The following is a 21,801-nucleotide window of genomic DNA, read 5'->3' on the forward strand; positions in this document are numbered from 1 at the left end:
AACCTAGTTCTTTGTGCAAAAAAGAATTCAGGCTTTCACCATTAGATATAAAAGGTGACCAAAATCAGAACAATATTTTAAAATATTACTTTCCAAAGTAAAATAATACATTCTCTACACATCTTTTCTTCTTTAAAATAGAAAAAAAATTGTCCTATTATTATGATATTTTAAACACCCACAGTACCATGAAAATAATTACTTTCTGACTGCTAAAGAAATACTTCGTTATATTCATTCTTCTTCAGGAAGATTTATGTCATCTCAACACTTAAAAAGATTCAACACTACTGTTGTTCATGAGTCAGGTAATCAGAACAAAGAGTAAGCCTTGCTTTCAGATACTTACCAAACCCAAAATTATTTTCAAAAAATGTGAATGTCTTATTCAGATTTTTTTTAAATTTATAAACTTAAAATGTAAATTAAAGTGTTATTGATGTTTTACCAAAGGATACAGTACACATACTAATAGTATAATATTTCTACTAGTAACAAAAATCTGGTCTGTGCTCAGCATTAATTTTCAAGAGCACTTTAAAAGTTTAGCATGACAGAATTCCTCAAATTATTACACAAAACAAAAATAAATTATTTTAAGATGTATATCTCTGAAACAATAATTAGAATAGAAGAAAATATTGACCCACAAATGCTAGATTGAAGAAATTTTTAATATTAGTCAGCAGTTTATAAATACCATTACAAAGTACATCAATATCAAGAGATAACTAAATTAGTAAGCCACATTATCAATCACACCAATGGTTTGTCTTGCTCGTAAGAAGCTTTCCCCAAGAAACTGAGATGTAAAATAAGGTACTGTCTTTAAGGTACCCTTCCCCTCAGAATGCAAAGAGAAAACTGCAATAAAAAATCTTGCCTAATAGCAAGTAATTTTAAGTTGCTTTCCAGGAAATCTCTCCCCACCATATACCCTAATCTCTTCTGCCCTTATATTATTCTATTTCAAGGCTTTTAAGTTCCTTCTTCTCTTTCAAAGTATTTCTTCTATAGCATATTTTTGCAGGGTAAAGAAAAATCTATAAAACTAATTGTGTGTATTACATTACACATGTGTTACCCAAATATATACATGAACATCTTAACAGCTGTAATCCTGATTTCGTAAGTTATCAGACACACTTTTCCCCCCATGTTTCATACGGGGCAGTCAGTGAAGAAATAGGTATACATCATATAGAACTATAGACTTCTCTGCATAACTCTTGAAGTAGAATAGTGAAGTATAAGAAGTAATGCAAGTTAACCTATGCCTAAACACTGCAGAAAGCTTCAAATTCTATAAAGACTGCTATAGCAGTTAGACTCAGCTGCTATCCACAAGCTCTAATGGTGGTTCTCAGATGGAAATGGCTATCCTTTCACAATTCAGAGAATACACAGCACGTTAGTTCTCCAAAAGACCAATGTGTCTGTCTTAAAAAAACACATGTACAACCAGAAAAATCCAAGAACATGTATTACTACTATATATCTCAAGTTATTTGTTTCACTCTGGTCAAATCAGTTGAATTAAAGAGCAGACAAGATCTTTACTATCTGTATCACTGTATCTCCTGCCCCACTTTCTCGAAGAAAATATTATACTACTATCACATTAACACGACACATTTTTCTGATAACTGAACTTTGCACAAATTATTGCAGCACCGCCCCAGTAAAAGGCACATGTGTAACATCAAATAAATCTTTAGCTGTCTTTCATTCAACTTTTATACAATGATGCATTTCCTAAATATATGAGCCAATGTAGTATAGAAGATTAATTTATATCCATCACTATTTCTTCAAAATATGAAGAGGTCAGTGATCTTGTTCATTATAAGCATAAACAGTATCAGTAAACTACAAAACTATTTATCCTGTTAATAACTCATACCTCCTTCAAAAATACTTAAAGAAGTTTTCCTAGCTTCTTCCTAATGTATCTAAGGACTTCAGAGTTTTAAGTTCCCTACTGTCTGGAATTTCACCATACGCAGTGAGTTTTTCTTCAAATAGCACTTTTTAGGTTCCTAAGAAGCAAAAAACAAGTTCATGCAATCACCGTATTACTTACAATTGTCCTACCATCTTGGAACATTCTGGAATCACCTATCTGTACATCCATTTTTAAAAAAATATACTGATGTTACAGTTAACAAGACTTTCTGTTAGTTTCATCCTATCAAAGAAGCAATCTTACACACCTATGTACATAATTTATCAATTTCAAACGTGGACCTGCCTTACTACCATAGGTGTTCACCTCTGCCTTAACTCAAGAGATCCATTACATAAGCAAAGCAGGTAAACCTAAAGCAACGACCTAAGAATGAACATCTGACCAATTTACCACACTCACAGTACAAATACATGACAGGTATTTGAATTCTGTATGAGCATTAAAAAAAAGTGATGTTTTATGGAACTACAAGCTACACATTTTCTGTTCAAGTTTTGATGACTAGAAACTGCCAAAAACAGTCTTGGAGTTCCCAACACATTAAGCTTCTCATATTGTATCTTTCAAATATTTTTCTGTTGAACTCAAGTAAATCTTATGTACTTATCTGTCTTTTCCTTTAAAATAAAAGAATACATGTGTGATTTCGTACCATTCTGAGCTTAAAAAAAACCCTCACTGAACTACTGTCTTATCTTTTTAGTACAGTTTACCATTGTGAAGCAATCATAACCCATCTGTTTGGTTTAGTTAGAAATAAATAGAAATCATCTTAAAAAAACCAGTAACTTGCCATGACTTTGGCTCCCCAAAATGGAGATAATTAATACTGTAGAGATCCATGTCTTCAGTGTGCCACGCAAATGTTGTTTTCCACATGCCAAAATAAAGATATGGTGTATTTACACCCTCAATAGAAATTCCACACTCTTCTCCTACAACATCCAATATTGTATTAAGATGGGCAATATTCCATTCCTCAACACCCTGAAAAAGATACATAATAAAAATATTACTAAGCTTACAAAGCAATGCAGTTTTATATAACAGTTCCAGTCAAAAGATACACACTTGAGGTAGCCTTTCAAAAGACAGTCTGTTCATACATATTTGTAAGCACTTTAGAAGATAGTTGAAGTTACTTGAAGAAAAATTCTCTTGACCTTAGTAAATATTAGATCAGGCTATAAGTCTCAGATGTTCAGAGCTGAGAACATAAGCTCCTATCTGGTTTACAATTTTGTATCAAATCTAATGCGGATTGTAACACCATACACCGTATTACATAAAAAAGGTATACAAAAAATAGAAATAGCTGCAGACAAAACCTTCAGTGACTGTATAGCTGGAAGCCACTAAATTTCACAGGACCTATCTACACACTTTTACTACTTAAAAAGTAATACCAAATAGTGTGAAAAAATGGTTTAAGAAATATTTTACATGTATAAATTTACCATTTTTCTGGAAAGTATAAAACCTAAAATGGTTACTTCACTTCTGATCTATTTCTAATCATAATGATGTACCGCATAGGAAATATATCACAGAAGAAATCTATTGATTTCAGGGGATATAAGCTGTTTCCCTATGTTATTGCCCATAAAATTTGTATATTAAAAGTCATTCAGAAAGCAATACATATAGTTTTAGTTGCACTTCAGATTCAACTGCAAACTGCAATTCTGATTTCAGGTAATACAGCATGTAAGAGACAGTATAACCAAGATCAAAGCTACAAAATTGAAGAGAAAAAATTAGACTTCATTATAACAGCAATTATTAGCACCTCCAGGGAAGACATTAGCTGGTGCTCAAGCAGTCAGAAAACCAAGAAATACAATCAAAACTACTAAAAACTCAATTCAGACAGGTTTTATTGGAAAGACAGCCTCTAAGCACACTCTTAACCATGAGCTGCTCTGCACAACACCCATCACTGAATCTACAGTTCTGGTTATCTTACTGGGGCATGAACTGACAGCAGACTGCAGTCCTGATACATCTGATCAAGACCAAGTATGATGATATTTATTACTTGAACAGCTGGAGTATTAAGAATACAGGTTAAAGCAAGAAGTAATGAAAATTTAGTACTATCAGTTTTCATTTGTTTTTTGAGATTTTTATGTCAGGCATGTTATTTATAAAGCAGCTAGAACTGATAGACAAGAAGATAACATCTGTATGAAACTCAGACTTCTCACTGAAGAAGCACTTCTAACCACCTGCTTTGGCTGTTTCACTTAAGAACTACTAAGTTATTTGGAATTTTACAAATGGGTAAAGGGTGTTTATAGAATGATTTCATTTCAGACAGCATTTTTTCTTCTTTTAAAATGGAAGCCTTGGGTGTGATGCATTTGTGAAACACAAAGGCACTTGAAATGTAAAATATTTTTAAAAAAAAAAAAATTTAAATCCTAATAAAAGAAAAAACACCAATCTGAACTCAAAAGAGTAGATGCTGGTAAAATCTGCACCTTTCAAATATAAAACGTTGCAGCACCAAGTTAATACAGCTGTAAAATAAAAAAAATGAAGCAATAGTTTTTAGGTAATAAGTTCTCAAATTAATTTACAAATTTTATATTTTAAAATCCCATGAAATTTCACTCTGTCTACAAATCTGCAGATCATTTCGAGAAACAAATTAATAGAGGAAACTAAGAGCAATGATTCAACTACAGATATATATACAGGATTAGAAGAAAACAAGAAATACTTGTAAAAACCAACTGTTAATCCAGACAGTCACTCTGACAGTGGCCAAATAGTACCGAAGCAATTTGCACCTGAAGGTTTTTTGAGAAAGAAGATGTGTTATCTTTCTATTTAACAGTACTCCATGGGCTTTTTTACCCATTACTGGTCCCATTGCAACCTTTCACCCATGTAAGGTTCTAGCAACCCTAACATCCTGAAATGTTAGCCTTCTACTGAGAATTATGTAATAGCTAAGAGAATAATTCTTTTAAAAACATATCTCATCTTTGCACACTCTGTTAAGTCATATCACAATTAGTCACTAAGAAAACTGCTAGTGATTTGTGCTCAAACAAAAGCAATTCCTATCATGGAGATCAATCCTAGAATGAATAACTTGCTTCAAAGTACCAAACATACCAAATAAACAATTCACAACTTCTACACTCAAGACAGATGAACTACTTCCTTTTCCTAAAGACTACTTTGGGCATGTATTCTTAGCTCAATAGGAAATGTTCGGTGAAACGGGCCAAAACACTAAAATCACACTGATTCATTTTAACTCCTCCTACATTCCTTGGACTTAAAGCAATAAATCCATTTCATATTTATGCCCAGACTTTTACAAGTCATTATTAAAAATTATTATTCAAGATGTTACTTTATCTCACAGATCCTTTTTCAATATTTAAAAACATTAAGTAAAATGCTTGTATGATTTTGAAGTAAAATATTCTTGTTTTTACAGTAGTTGTATAACTGGTTTTATATGTAGCAATTGCAATGCACACTAAAAAGATCCCAGCTGTAAGTGCATTTCAATAGGTCGATACATAGCCATACTTCTCAAGTTTTACATATATTTTTGCAGGTTATGCGATATTTAATAACAATTGTTAGAACAGCAGTACGTGGTATTACTTGACCATGACATATGTCTGGTAGTTTCTTACATATACAGATACATTTAGGCATTATAATCTATTCAATATTGGAAAAATACAAAATATTTATTCTCCTCAGAATATCACAATAAAATCAGAATATTATAATAATTTCAAAGGGGTATGTCAAGATCTTATTTCTAATTTATCCACATTTCTGATGGTAAATTCTTTAAGGAATACCTGTCATAACTCACAACTGTACTACACAAACTAATACCCAGAAAAATTTTAGTTTTCAGCAGTTTTCCTTCTATAAGATAACAAACAGGCTTACAACACCTTACCAATAATGGTCATTGCTAGGCATATTACACTTACCTTGTATTTCCTTAGAAAAATATTATAAGGTACATAGTAGTTTATATAGAAGACCACTATTCCAATCTTCATTAATCTGAAGGCGATTCAAACTTACTTTAAATTCCTATCAAGAGTTTTTATTACTCTCAACAGCCTTTGCATCTGCTTTTAATGCAATATGGAGACAAAGTGGGACACCTGACAAGCATTTCTCATCTGAACGCCTGCATACTTTGGAAGGAGCTAACCCATTGTGTTCCCAAAGACACAGAGAATAACGTTTATCTCAGCACATTGGTAAAAAGTTAAGTTCACAGTTGAAAGCTCAACCTCTTTGCAAATGAGAAGAAAGTATAGGCTTCAAGTGAAACATTTTTCTATTTTTAAAAGTACTTACAAAAGTGGTATGATACTAGTCTTTTCACTTTACTTAAACCAGTCAATACTGTCATGATTTCTGTATGTATACATTATTACACACAATCCTTTTTCAGTGTTTAATTTTTCCTTTGATTATCTCACAGCTTCATTTCAATATTAATCTGGCAAACAAGACATCAATTGCACAACAAAGACTGAAGAGCCCTTATGACCAAACTCTAACAACTCAAAAAATAAAGAAGACTAAAAAAAACTAAGAGAAAGAGTAGAAAGGAACACAACAAACATTAGAGAAGAATTTGTGCTTCATAGCCCACTCCTCTCTCCACATAACTTTTCACTCACATCAGTGAATACAATAAAGCCATGCCAGGCTTTTGCTGTGCCTTGGAAATCATTAAAATAGAGGAAGAAAAATGCTATGACCAAAAACTCAACACCATAAACACACAGATCAGGAAATACAATCTCCCTCATTAGATTGCTTTTACTTTTCACAATTTCTAAGGATACAGTCATTGTTCTTTAAGCACCCTTTTGAAAGTTGGGCAAGTAGATTCTTTGGAAATCACACTGGAACCTAAATTACTGCTTATATTGATCTCAATTATGAGTAGATCACAGAAACAGAACATTACAGAACAGAAGGAATAGAGTAATTTAGGCTCAAAAATACCTTTATCATCGAAAACCATCCTTAACTTGGCTCTGCCAAGGCTAAGCCATGTTCCCAAGCACCATACCTACAGGGCTTTTAAATATGCTCAAGAATGGTGACACAGCTACTTCCCTGGGCACGTCTGCCCCAATGATTGGTACTACTTCCTCTCCATGAAAAAGTATCTCCTAAAATCCAAAGGAAATATCCACACTGGCACAACTTGAGGCAGTTTACTTTAGTCCTGTTGCTTGCTATCTGGGAGAAAAGACCAATACCCACCTGGCTACAAGCAGTTGTAGAGCATGATAAGGTCCTACCTGAGCTTCCTTTCCTCCAGGCTAAGCAACTCCAGCTTTATCAGCTGCTCCTTATATGACTTTTACTCCAGACCCTTCACCAGCTCCATTGCCCTTCTCTGGACATGCTCCAGCCTCTGAACATCCTTCCCAAATTATGAGGCCCAGAATTCGACATCACATTCAAAGTGTGGCCTCACCAGCGCTGAGTACAGGGGGACAATCCCTGCCCTGGCCCTGCTGGCCACACCATTGCTGGTACAGGCCAGGATGCCCTTGCCCTTCTTGGCCACCTGGGCACAGCCTGGCTCATGTTCAGTCACTGTCACAGCACCCCCAGGTCCTTTCCCCTGGGCAGCTTTCCAGGCACTCTGCCCCAGCCTGTGGCACTGCCTGGAGTGGTTGTGAGCCAAGGGCAGGGCCCAGCACTGGGCCTTGTTGAGCCTCATGAAGTTGTCCTTAGCTCACAAATCTGTTCTATCCAGATCCCCCTGCAGAGCCTTCCTACCCTCCAGCAGAGCAACTTTCCATCCAGCTTGGCATCCTCTGCACTGAGGGTGTACTCATGTATCATATGCTTCCCACACTTTATACATGGAACAACGTAGGAATTGTCTTTTTAGGAGAAATAAAACTAAGAGGAGAAAAATGAAAGTAAAGTGTGTCTTTCAGACAGCAGCTGAGGACAGTGGTTAGAGAGACACAGAATACTATTTATACATGCTTCTTCTAAACTTGACTCTTCTCTGCAAAACAGAAGATGCCATTGTCAGCACTGAAGTCAGACATGTTTTATGACTCATTATAAACTTTAAATGAGTCACTTTTCTTTGGCACTGCCTTTGAAACCACAAAGATCTCCCCCACTCCCTAGTAGCTAGATTAGTCCACGTAGGGATCAAGCCTTTTCTAGAGTTACCTACACAGTCATTCTCCTACAAAGCACTGCCATTAAATGTAACAGCAATTACAGTGTAAATAACACAGAAGAGTATTTCCAGCAAACCTTCAACTACATGGAATTTATTTTCTATAAAGCTCTAGAGAGCACACAGAACACTTGTTTTCATAGATGTTTTCTTATATGTAAAGACTTAATCTGAGTTCAAAGCCACCAAACAACCATAAAGACAGACTGTGGAATAATCCAAATATTACAAGGGTAAACTTCAACCATTGATAGTAGTTATTTGACTTCAAAGCACGCACTTATAGCTCTGTTTCTTTATTTCTTTGTTTTCATTGGAGTTGTTTTTTTGTTTTGTAGGGTCTTTTTCTGTTTCATGTAACACAGCCTTTAGAAAATTTTGCCCCATCTTCCAAACCCCTCAGAACCCCTCATCCTTTGGTCTAAAAAAGCAAGTACTATAAAATCTGTAATCTCTCTGGCACAATGCCAACAAGATGCTGGATTCCACAAATAATAATAATGTTTCTTAAATTATCTAAATAGTAAAAAATTAGGGCTCCGTCTTGCTTCGGATACAAATGTCTCAATATAAAATTGACTGTCACAAAGTAGAAAAGAAAATGTAATTGGTAAACAGTTAAATTTACAGAGGACAGCAGTATTTCGCACTAATCTTGATGGCCCACATGCATGTAGGTGTCACATTTTCCTTAGGTTCCTAGTACTTTTTTACCTGGAATTCTGTTAGATGTTTACCTTAAGCATAACATCTGTAACACATCACTTTCTACAATATATATTTTGTAAAAAGTAAGCATTTGTTTTGTTTCTTGCAAATAGGCCACCATAACAAATTAATCCCATCATACACTTTCTCCTGAATGCTGCCCAAAATGTCAGTGATTTGTATTCATCTCCTTTCCCCAAATAATCACAACCCTGAAGGAAACTGAAAGAAAACATGAGAACGATCTCCAATTTCAAACAAAATCAAAAAGATCTGTCTTAATACTATCTTCAAGCACTAAGACATGAAAAATATTAGTTGTGCAAGTACACCATCTGCTGGCTAAAAATTAACTGCGGGAAAATTATTCTGAGACAACATTTTGATCAGCAGCATCATAACTTTCTCACCAACACTTTGATACCAGAGTATATTCCTTCTTTTCCTCAATATCAACAGCTGGCTGTCACATTAAGTGTTCAATCTGTTCACACTGCTTAATGTCAACTCCTTTCACTAACATTCCTCCTTTGTTACTCATCTTTAAATGATACCCATTTTACTAAAGGCATCAAGGTTTCTTTATTCCATGTTTTATGGCTTTCTTCCCCAGACACTGCAACTTTCAGTGCTTTGTTTCCTTCTCCTATGCACTTACCATCTGAGTTAGGATCCCTAAATGCTGCTTCTCTCACTTTCCTCTTTGCTTTTCTTTGACCTCCCTTCCTTGTCTTCCCAAGAGTGTAATTCTGCAAGAAGGAAATCTCTGAACTTCTCTTTGACCAATACTTTCAAATTGGATATTACTGCATTCATTCTCTTTTCTCTGGAAATGCTGCTCATGCAAGTATAAACTAAGATACTAAACACGAAAAAACCCACAATCCAAAAAAGCATACATTTGTAGAAAGTTATACCATAAGGCATTATCTGCTGACAATAAAGACACAAAGATCAAAGAAGAAAAAGAGAAAACTTCTATTTCTTCAAACACTGTTTTTCTGGTCTTCATGTTGGTCTTCACAAAGCAACAGCCACCTAGAATGTCATATGTCTCTCCACAGAAATATGAGAAATTAGAATCTTCAATTATTTTCTAAATGATTTCTTAAAGCAGCTATGTGGACACACAAGAGAATTTGAACTTGCTTTCTCTAAACCACATACCATTGGACATTCTTAGCTATCTTTCAAAGATCACATAACTCAGTGAAAAAATTGAATTGTCTTCAGCCATATTGGCTGACTGCATTTATCTCTGGACAGCCTTCAATTTGTCTTCTGTGAAGAATTGTGAAACACTAGGACAGCCTCAGACCATCTGCCACAGCAAAATCATACCTTTTTTCTAATAATTGGAAAAGCAGTTACATAGAACATGAAATAACCCAAGAACTTCACATATGGTACCTTCTTTTCATACAAGTTTGTCCTTTATTTTTTAAATCCTCAAATCTTTTCTGAAATGCTAATAATTCTTCTCTTAGTCTCATTACTTAAATAATCCTTTAGAAATCTAGTTCCTGTCTTACTTACACAGCCTAATTGATATCAATAGATACTCTGTAATTCTTTGGATAATGAGATGGGTTTTAAGAGTCCCTTTATCATCAATGGAGATCTTGGAAGTAACCAGTAAAATTAATTTTCTTGGGAGATTTTAATTTCATCCCTTTTAATTGAAAGGTAAACAGTATGAGTAAGTACATTTCCAGGAAACTGCAAACATTCCAAGCATGAAGTGTAGCTACCAATATTCCTCAGTGAAAGAGATATGAAAGTGTCCATCTTTTAATTTTAAAGTGAAATACCTCTAAATTTCCACAGATACACACAAGAAACACACAAACTAGAACATTAATAAACAAATAAGTAGGAAGGAATCTCAATGTTCTGGAGAGTTCAAAGTGAAGGAAGGGAAGAGTCAGGATCAGGAAGAGTAGCAATACTCTGCTGTCTAAGGGCAGAACTGTCTGACTCTTGCAGATGTAGAGTTAATTTCAACCTTGCTTGGAGGCTTTAAAGAGTAACACAAAGATTTCAAGAGACAGATTCTCAGTCACAAAGCATGAGTGTATCCTCTAAGTAGAGTATCCTTTAAAAGAGGGCTGGAAGGGATAAACTTCATAAAAAACTATGCATACTTCATCATAAATGCTCCCATTGATATCTGCTCCATAAATTGGTGCCACAAAAGTCAAGTTCTTCCAGTATTTACGCTCCAGATCTTCATAGTCTACATATCTTGGAGTGCGGTATCTGCAGAGAAAGAGGTAGGCAAAGGTTCGTCATCATCTTTCAACAACTACCTTTACAATGGACTATGCTTCTGAACCTCCAAGATGAAGTCATTTTATTTCAAATTCTCTGAGACAGAAGAACTACCAGTTGTCCTGAATTCTTAGTTTCATGATTAACCACATCATGGAAACCTTCTATCTAACAGCTACGGTAACTAAGTCATCCACCAACCCACACAACATTTGCTTCAGTCTGCAGCAGCAAATCAGCCCATCTATCGACCATCCTTAGGCTGAGCCCCTCCCTTTTACTTCTCTTCCATAAAAAAAGACACATATGGAAAACACAATTAACAAGTATTTATGGTTTTCCTACCTCACTACCAGCTCTGCAAAGACTCAGATATAGGTCCTGTACAAACCTGTCTCAGAACAATGTAAACTAACATAGCCATGAGGCCCTCACAAGCAAAACCAATACTTTCTTCTCTTCTTCCTGCCTCAGAAAAACCTTTCAAGAAAAGCTGTTGTTTCAAACAACCAACACAAAAAATTCTATGATGAAAAGAAATATTTAAGGGAACTTTTCTTTTTACTCCTTTATAACAGCATGAGGTACATAACACACACTTACATGCTTAAATATATTTATGTAAATACCTCTGACACGTTACTCATGTAACCTTTCAAAATCTTGTGGGAACACAACACAAGCACACTACCATAGGAACAGCTATCAACAGCTTTGCCTCAGGAACCTTTGTCAGACCTCTGTACTTCCATATTTAAGTCTTCAAAAAAGAAAACTTACTCTCCCATTACTGCAACTCTGAGAACTACAGTTTCATAGCATAACTGCCAGTATGCTACACTTGATCAACTGGAAAGAAAATCCAAACATACAACACTGAGACCAAGTACATTTACATCATGTAATAACTCTGAACAGAGACAAAAAACCTATCAAAACACATCTTAACCAAAGCATTCTCAGCAACAGAATTATTTTAATTATTTCTCACAAAAGCTTCAGAAATCAGACTGCATTTCCATTGGGCCCTGAGTAACATGCACACATGAACTTGATTACAGGATGTGGATATGCTCCTATTTCCCAGAGGTCAAGTAGAGAAGCACTTTGGTACAATGGTGAGCTGCAAATGTCTAAACAAATACAAGATGAAATGCATCAGACTGAGTACACATGATCCTTTTAAAGGCAACTATGATTTAATTTAGATATTCATGGCCCTTCTCTCTTACCCAGAGGAAATAGATAAGATCCTAAAATTAAGAAAAATGTCTTCAACAGAGAAATCTTCTCCTTTAAGGAACAAAAGTATTTTTATGGAAGAACAGAGGCTCTCAGCTCCTTGATAGTTTAAGATGTATCGACTGCAGTAAGAGTGCCATAGAAGATTATGTGACACATTTTCTCAAGAGCATTGAGAAATATTTGGAAAGACCTACAGGTAATAATAGACAGGAAGTACTCCCAACTGTTCTACATTTGCATGCAAAATTAGGTTTCCATCCGATTTCAGTAAAAACTGAAATCAGAAACGCTTCCAAAATATATTCCATTATGAATATAATAAGCCTAAAAAACACTATGATACATATTAAAAAACTTCCCAGCATTTCTGCATTAATTAACTATTTTAAGAAATTAGTGTATCTCATTTTATTAGAGGTTAATAAAATGTAAACTTTATCATCTATGAAAAACTATTATTGAAAATTACATCAGATACCATATAGGTCTTACGATTTACTCTCACCTCTAACATTTACTAAACAAATCATTTCAAGAACTACAAAACAGGTTCCCATTTCCAATTACCAGAGAAAGAATACTGTGTGCTAAACTTAATTTTGCACAAGTAATATATATGTGCTATATTTCCTTTGTAACTGGAAAAAAAAAAAGTTTGTCAGTTTTGCACTATCATGAAAGCATGGATACTATGGAACATTTGCTAAGGAGCCTCCTTGAAAGCTTCACAGTATGTCCTAGTTTTTTTCTGATCTTGGTAATAGCTTCTATTCTTACATCTAACTTCTTAATTAACCTATAATAGAAACTTGCCTTCAAACTAAGGCTATATTACCTTCCCTAATTCAAATCTCTTTTCTTCCTAAGAGCCATTAACTCATCTTCCAGAAACAACTTCCACTCAGTTTTGAGGAGACAGTCAAGTAAAACACATTCTTTTTATGTGCCCAAAATGACAAGCAAGAATTCCTTCTATCAATTCCTTCTTCTTGGAATGCTCAGCAATTTGAAACATCTCAGTACAGTGCCCAGCCTCTCTCAAACTTTTTCCCCCCCTACCATAAAATCCATCTTGCCATAACCATAACACTGACATTCACTAGGTACCATTGAGTTGTCTTCAGTTAATGCAAAAGCTTCTGGATTGGTTATAAAAGATACTGGAGTTTTCAGAAGTACATGGTGATAGGCCATTCTAGTATCTAGAATTAAACATGAATAGGTGTAATGAAATTAAAACTCAGATACACATTTGTATCTTCACCATTTTCTACATCTTCTAGAACATAAAGGAAAAAAGGTAGACAGAAGGCATCAAGTCTCAGGTTTGTCAGATGCCTTCTTGCTGCCATGGTATCAGATGCTTTCAAGAACATAAACACAATATTCACATTGTGGTACCCTTCCGTAACTTGAGAGACAGAAAAAAAAAGTAAAAGCAATCACCAGTTGCCTTACATAATTCAAAGAAAACACAACATAAGAAGATAAATGTTCGTATTACTAAGCAAGAGTACATACTTGTCACTGTTTGCTAGCTGCTTGAACTCCTTCACTGTCATGGGCTTTTTCTGAATATTGTACTGTGTGAAAAGTCCAGACTGGCCAGTGACCATCTGTTGAATTGGAGCAGGAATCACCAAATCTTCAATATCATCATAGTTTTTTCTTGGCTTCCATTCCTTTGGTGGGATAACCTTTAAATTCAAGAAACAAAACAGAATATCACAGCTGCAACAACGATTCAAAACATCCTAGAAAAAAATTGAAAGAACAGTTAAATATGCCCACATGATCAAAGGAGCATTTGCTTACCAGCTGTTTCACACTAACTGATACTACAATGCTCCTAGACAATGTAGAAACTCATTAAAAACTTGCACAATTCACAAGGAGCAACAGAGCAACTCACCAATCTACAGCAATTCATAGACAACTGCACAAAAATACACATTAGTAAAAACAGAGTTGACAAATTTTTTACAATCGGAAAGGCTTATAACTGACAAATAGTTTGCAAACTATGACATCATATACATTTAGTACTAAAAATATGTTTGGATGTTGTATTTAGAGATACAGTTTAGAGGTGAACATGTAAAGGTGAACAGGTCAAAAGTTGGGCTCAATGATCTTCAATGTCTTTTCCATACCTAAAGATTCAAAGATTTTAAATTTTTACCCTCAATTAAAATAAAAATTCTTAAAAAAAACCTGTCAGTCCCATGTCTAAACATTATTTGGTATTAACAGTAAGTATAACTATATTTCTTTACTGAACAGCGAAAAAATACAGTTGGTTTAGATTTCAGAACCTGTTCAATTTACTCCCTACAAAACTAAGGGTACAACTCTATTACAATGAGAGTGTGCACTAATTTAGATACATTAGCTTTTATAATTACATTATTTAATCCTCATAATTGAAGATTAAAGCTATGTGCAGATTAACCAGCTGTAAAGATAACACATTTATTTCAAATACCACAGAACTACCCTCAGTCTACAAAACTCAGCAGATTTAAAGTGTTAGCAAAAAAAATCATTAAGAATTTCAAAGAAGCTTGTAGTCATACCAGTGCTCTTTAACAATTCTGAACATTTCTTGCATATATTATTTCAGCAGAAAACAGGTAACTCTTGATGTGAAACTGTATCACTTCTAAAACAGAGCAACAAAAAATTATATATATAAATTTTTTGGTCTGGTTTCGTTTTTGAGCTTTTACTTGTCCAAAGGCTTAATGACACGGTTTTTTATGCACTCATTGTTTTCATTCTTCTGCTATGTTCAAATCAAATTTCCACAATCACTGGCTTGGAAACTTTTAAAGTATCTTACAATAAAGTAGGAAAGTTTTTATAAACATGCAGCAAGTGAATTCTATTATTTGAATAATTAATCCATAATTTACAGGCAGCATGAGAGACTGAAATTTCATAGTTAAAGACTTAAACACTGTTTTCAAGGACTTTTACCCCATTATGGTAAAACTCTATATAGAAGCTGTGCCCAGCGAAGACCACCCTTCCCTGAATATGCCTGGAACTTTGGACTGTGAGTTAAAGCACCCAAGGAAACTTGAAATAACATATTATACTTCAACTGACACTATTGTTCAATTAGCTCAGGTTTAGGGAGAAGTAAGCAAGGCTGAGGCAGAAGGCATTCATAAGAAAATCAAACCCAGCAGCTGTCCTGAAAACCAGCTCTGATTTGGTTTGGGGGGGGAGAGGCCATAGCAGACAGGCCCATCTGCTGAGGCCAGGTTTCTCACACTCCTCCACTAGGGAGGAGGAGAAGTTTTGGGGGTATGGCATAATCTCTGGTCAGACGGAGTGAGCACCCATCCTCCCTTACTCACAGTGGCTCAGCTGCAAATCCCCCCAACCCCTGGACAGCCACATCCACAGGGCATTCACATGAGAAGCAGCTGAGGAGGCGTCATAAGCCATCAAAGACATCTGAAGCACACCCAGACTCCTTCCTAAGGCAAAGGGATTCAACAGATCCAGAGTCTGCTGCAAGAGCCAGTATCAAACTTGCCCCCACCACAGGGTCAGCTACCTGGGCATTCCCACCTAGCCCAAAAGTGTATTAATCTACTGAATTCTGAGGTTTTTGGGGGACCCTCACCACCAAGAAGATCAGAAGAAGGTGGTGAAGATCTCATCGGAAACCATGGAGGCGATATTTCTACTCAACCTGTCACTCCCTTTCTCTTCCCCTTTTCTTTCTCTTTCTCATTTACTGTTAAACAAAATCCATACTTTGACCTCAGATTATGCTCTCGTTTGGACCTTAATTTAGGCAGAGGTATCTCTCTAATACTTTTAATTAGGGGATCACAATGAGGCAGTCCTTAAGCTGCACAGCTAGTCTGTTTTCTTACAAGCATTTTGGGATTCCATCCATAAATGTCCATTAGAAATTTCACTGTTTCATCTCTCCATGAAAGTAATAAAATTCTGAAACAGATAGATGCTAAGATCATTTGCTACCTTCAGAAAACAATTGCCAATAGGCATATTGTAATGTTAATGTACTCAAATAGTCCAAAGAAATCCAATCAAGACCATCAGTGCTAAAAGCACACAGTGAAAGACAAACATCAAGCCAAAGGAAGTCTAACAGTAACATACTTCCATAGCTAATGTTTTTATTTTATACATAAACAGGTGTTTTCATCTAGATTTTTCACAGATGCAACTCTCTCTTTTCCTTTTTTCCTGCTCAACTTCCACAGGACTACTGCGTACAAGAACCACTTAGTAGGTTTTAGTGTTGTTCACTTCTGTAGAAAAAAAAATAATCCAATCATCTTGTGATTCCTACTTATTTCTTAAATTCTATGTAGATTAGCAAAATACAAAATGTTAGTTTGGAAGCAGAGAAATCATGCATTCAGAATATATGCATAGAAATCAAATATGTGCATAGAGATTTCCATTTTCATGATTATTAAGCATGAAGTTGGAGGTTTGGCTCAAATATATGAATACTGAAAAGCAAAATTTGCATTATCTTATTTAGTTCAAGGTCAGCGTGCTTTAAGCAATAAAAATATTTGTGTTCAAAATATCCCCTTCCAGCTAACTGGAGTATGTTTATTACTGTTGTAATTAGAGTGCTCATTAGTGAATTCTGTGGGGACTGATATGCAAAAACCATTTTAAAAGAAAATAAAAACAAACTTCCTGCCCCAAAGAATCTGCATTTTCTAATGAAGATGAGGACAAGGACTGAAGATGATAATATATCATATTCAAAGCAACACACAGGTAGCAAGTATAACAGCTGAAAATAATGACTATGGCTCTGTTTTTACCACTGACCTGTCCCACTACAGCCTCTTCACAGTTCCTTTAGTAAAAATAGCCTCTTCAAAGTCAAGTAAGTTAGATTTACTCAATGGGAGCAACCTAGATGAAATTCATTAACCACGTTGTTGAATGCTCAAATATGAAAAAGGAAAAACCTAAGGGAAGGCCTTTTCATTTACATATTTATTTATTTATCAAAGATCCTAAGCATATTAATAGAGTCTAGTATCATTTAGTGTGATAAACATGCAGTTGTAGATAGGGATGTCTTAGTCATACCAGGCCGTCTCCTGCACGAAGACTCCACATCAGTACTACTGAGATTAATGCAGAGTGCTATCAGCACATACATTTCTGTTAAACCCTCTTTCATATACTGGTAATCTCCCATCGATCTGATTCTGAATGGCACTGGCTACTACTTCTATGTAACTATTTCTTCCCAACTCATCTGAAATATGTTTTTCTTGCACTTGCCAGTATCTATTTTTAGCACAGTGCTCTGAAATTACTTTTCTACTTTCCAGTGACTGCAAATTAATTTAACTCCTTTGCTCTGTATTAATGCAGTCTGAGTTTTCAAAACACCTCATTCTCCAGTAAAGACAACTAATCTATCAGTGTCCCTTGTTTCATTCGTCCTATTGTTTTCAGCCTTTGTCTTCTTTTTTAAGTATAGAATCCTCTGTAACAGAAAAACTAAAATAGATTCTCTATGCCTAAAGCTCATTTCATACTTTCAAAACCCTAATGGCCATTTTTTTGCCAATTCGCTCAAGGGAGGCCACAGTACATTACCTGCTTTGGAAATGGTTTGATATTTTTTGTCTAGTACCTTAATTACTTGGTTCAGCCATAGCAGTAGAAGCTTCAGTGGTGGCTGCAGTTTTTTTAACATTTTATTTCCCATACTCCTTCCTTCCTTCAATATGTGCAAGCATTATGGTAATTTCATCCCCATTTACACACACATATTCTTCTACGCATGTAACAGATCTCCTCCCTTACACGTTCACATTTAACCCATGTGTTGTGTAAGCCTACTCTGGTTGTGTTCTCTGTTTAGAGCTTAAATTACTGTTTCTGCAAATGCATACAGTTCTTCTGGCAGTCGTTATTCTTCCTGCATTCACACTTGAGACTGTACATCCTGGACTTGAAAAAAAAATAAACCTATTTTTTAAGATACCTATCCTGTATCTTAATTTTCTATTACTATCAAAACAGAATTTTTTTTTCCTGTTATTTTAAACCAATATCCAAAACTCAGAAAATGTCCCTTAAACTTTTCCAGTATGAATCACTTGACAAGATTTGTTTGTAAAAATACTTCGGTGGTTTATTTTTATTTATAAATTTTTGAGATATTATCTAAATATAGTAAAAAACAGAATATAAAATTCTCAAGACAACCTAGTAATGTGTTGCAAGTACCTGGCAGACTGAAAACACCAAGAGATGCTTTAATTGCTGCTCAGCCAAGCAAGAAGGTAGCACCACAACGAAGTCTACTGTTCAAGATTAAAGGAATAATCAACACATCGTTCCCATACAGACAAATAGGTTCCAGAACACAGCTGAGCATAGGAAAAAAATCAGCCCAGGCTTTCCACTGTTGCCTGCTTCTACACATTTCTAGTTCTGTTTGCAGAGAAAAGTTTGAGAATATAACCCGTGTACTTTATCGGCTGAAGTTAAAAAAAAAAAACCAACCTACGAGATTTTCAAAGAGTGAGGAGTTCAGTTTTGCTTTGTTTCAAGGGAGCAGGAGGCAGGAGTGGGCAGGGGGGAAACTAAGAATTTTACATTTTGCCCCTTCTCTCTCAGATTTTAAATGTCTCAACCATGCAACATTAGCTTCAAAACCCAGTGATGGAAATGGTTATTCCCACAGAGTACTTACAACAACTAAGCTGGTATTCCTAGACCTGCAGTAGTTTCTGCTGGTTTGAAAAGCAGCAAAACAGATACAGCATAAACAATTCTATGATGTATGGCTAAATTACATCAGACTGAACCTCTGACAATCACTCTCCGCTAGGGGAGGAACTCCTGCTGTAAGGTCCTGGATGTGCCATTGTTCAAAAAGCAATACACCCACAATTAGTGTGCCTGCAGTTTTCATTAACAAGAACATAACGCAATCACCATTAAAAAGAAAACTACTTCCGTTCAAACACTGACTTACCATCTTTACATTCACAATAATGAAGTGGGATTATTTACTCCAGAAAAGCTTTACACAACCCTAAAACACCCAGGTTCAGCACCAGGTATATCAGGACTACTTTAATTTATACTGTCAACTCCCTGCTTTGTTCTAATTTGACAAAAAATAGTTTCAATCTACTTAGAAAGAGATCCTATTTTGCCATTGTGAACTTGTAAACCATTTACAGTTAGAGAGAAAACACTATACAACATCTTCATTAGTCTGCATGAAATATTAGAGACATTGAAAAGCTCTTTCTTGAAATAGTAACAAATCATTACCTACTCATTGAAAATCATTTGGAAAAAAAAATAATAAAAAGGTCATTTTTGTAATCAGCAAAACACAAATAATGGGAGATCAGGTATTAGGAGCATTTTTCTTCTATGTTATAGATGTTTACCTTTGCAACTCCAGCCCTATGAGCACCTTGTGATTCCATGTGTGCTAAGTATTTGTTGAACTCCCTGAATTCATCCATTGAAGGCCTAAAAGTCATGATTTTGCAGCTTGGGTTTGGAGGACTATCTGAGATAACAGCAGCCATTCTGGTCCAATTTCAATCCAGCTGTTAAAAAAAAAATCATACACTGTAGAGAATAATCTGTAAAACCAATTCTGACATTCAACATATATGGTTTCAAACAGGAAAAAAGTATCTACAATTACCTCCCCAGGCTAGTATAAAAGGCACAAACACATGTTTACTTTTTATCCTTACTCCTTTGAGAATATTCAGCTTTTACCCAACAGAAACACTATTGTAGATGACATGCACACTCTCCAGTCCATACCTCTGCTTTTACAGCACATTTCTTCAAGTTAACCTAGCATCTTCCTCTGTAGATCCACCTGCACATTCTCTGTCTAGAGAGTAACGTTACACAGGCATAACCCAGAGTAATAAAGCTATGTGTTTGACAAAATATCACTATTTCCATTTAGTAAACGGAGAAAACCAATTAGTCACTTCCCATTCACACTGCAAGTACAGAGGAAGGGCACTTGGATTTCCTAGTTCTCACCATCACCAGCTTAACAACAGGAGTATACTCCTGCTCACTCTGAAAACTTTAACAGAGAAAAAAGTGAATAAGCTATACACATAAAATAAGCATTTCCTCTGATTTTCATTTCTATATTGAGGCTGAGCATAAGAAAAAGTCATTTCTATTTCATACCAGGATACACTACTCAGGAAAGGACTGATCTTTGGGCAAGTGACAGATATACATTATCTTCAGATCAGGTATCCTGTTTCCAAGTATAAATCACCACCATTTGCCATTCACAGAATTCTTCACTAATCTTACAAAAAAACTGCTTGTAACAAATTTCTTCCAACATGCTCTGATCAGATCTGTGGTTACCTCAACCCTTCATGCCAAACACTGGGTGCCAACCCCTAAGCACCACACACCTGATCACTTACTTCCCCATTCATAGGAAGACTGGAAGGAGTTGAGATAAGAACAGCTTAGTAATTTTAAAAAAGTAATTTTTTTTTATTTATTATTATCATAGAGAAAGAGAGAGATAAAACCCAAAAAAGCCCAGGTGATACACAATACAAAGTGCAACCAGCCACCTTCTGGGTAACTCAACCATGTTCTATACTGAGCATGGCATTCTGTAGTATTGAACAGCCCTTCAGAATGACCAGTTTGGGTGATATCTTCTGGTCAATTCCTGCCCAGGTTTTTGTGCATCTCCTTACTGGGAGAGTGCAAAACACTGAAAAGTCCCTGATTAGGATTAAGCACTGTTTGGCAACAACCAAAACATCAATGTGTTATCAGCATTCTTATCCTGAATATTATCCTGAATTCTTATCCTTTAGCCCTGTACCAGCTAAACACACAGATTAGCATTAATTCTGCCAACTCATACAAGCACACAGTGTCAGATGTCACCTGCATTATCTTTCACTACATCATAGATGAAGCTCATTTCCAAAAGCATAATCTGATTTACTAATTAACTTTCAGTTGCTATGTAAACATATGAAATTAAATTATGCATATAAAAGTCAGTGTCAAAAGGAAGCCTCTTATTAACCTTCTAATCCTCATTTTCTCTATGGGTGAGGAGCATAAAAAACCACAGTGTCAATAAGCATTTCCTATAAGCCTGAGGCTCTCTCTTCTTTGGAACTAATTTCTTTTAATGTGAAGGAGTAAAAGTTTGAAATACAACTGATTTCCTATATTCCTTACACAAAAAGGTAAGGAGCTAAGAAAAAGTCATATCCAAGTGGTTCAGCTATGAGAAAAACTGCAGGATTATTTTGGCCAATGTCTGTTTTCAAGCACCAGCCATAACAAAGTTATTACGGCATAAATCACTATG

The 21,801-nt window shown here is 35.4% G+C and overlaps 1 protein-coding gene across 9 annotated transcripts in view; it reads right to left on the reverse strand.

The window, feature by feature from the left end:
• KDM4C (lysine demethylase 4C) overlaps positions 1–21,801 on the reverse strand; it is a 268,042-nt gene that overhangs the window by 235,955 nt on the left and 10,286 nt on the right. For 8 of the 9 annotated variants that reach the window (XR_010083425.1, XM_063422095.1, XM_063422094.1 and 5 more), the window contains exons 2-5: positions 19,856–20,020; positions 13,938–14,113; positions 11,045–11,159; positions 2,763–2,956 (exon numbers count right to left, since the gene is read on the reverse strand). Coding sequence is in view for 8 of the 9 variants with exons in the window: in XM_063422095.1 (XP_063278165.1) it covers positions 2,763–2,956; positions 11,045–11,159; positions 13,938–14,113; positions 19,856–19,999 (629 nt within the window). In the remaining variant the exon portion in view is untranslated. Of the gene's footprint in view, positions 1–2,762; positions 2,957–11,044; positions 11,160–13,937; positions 14,114–14,992; positions 15,079–19,855; positions 20,021–21,801 lie in introns of those variants that run through there. The other variant, XM_063422098.1, reaches the window with a different exon arrangement.

This window comes from Prinia subflava, chromosome Z (assembly GCF_021018805.1).
Source record: "Prinia subflava isolate CZ2003 ecotype Zambia chromosome Z, Cam_Psub_1.2, whole genome shotgun sequence".
NCBI classification, from domain to species: Eukaryota; Metazoa; Chordata; class Aves; order Passeriformes; family Cisticolidae; genus Prinia; species Prinia subflava.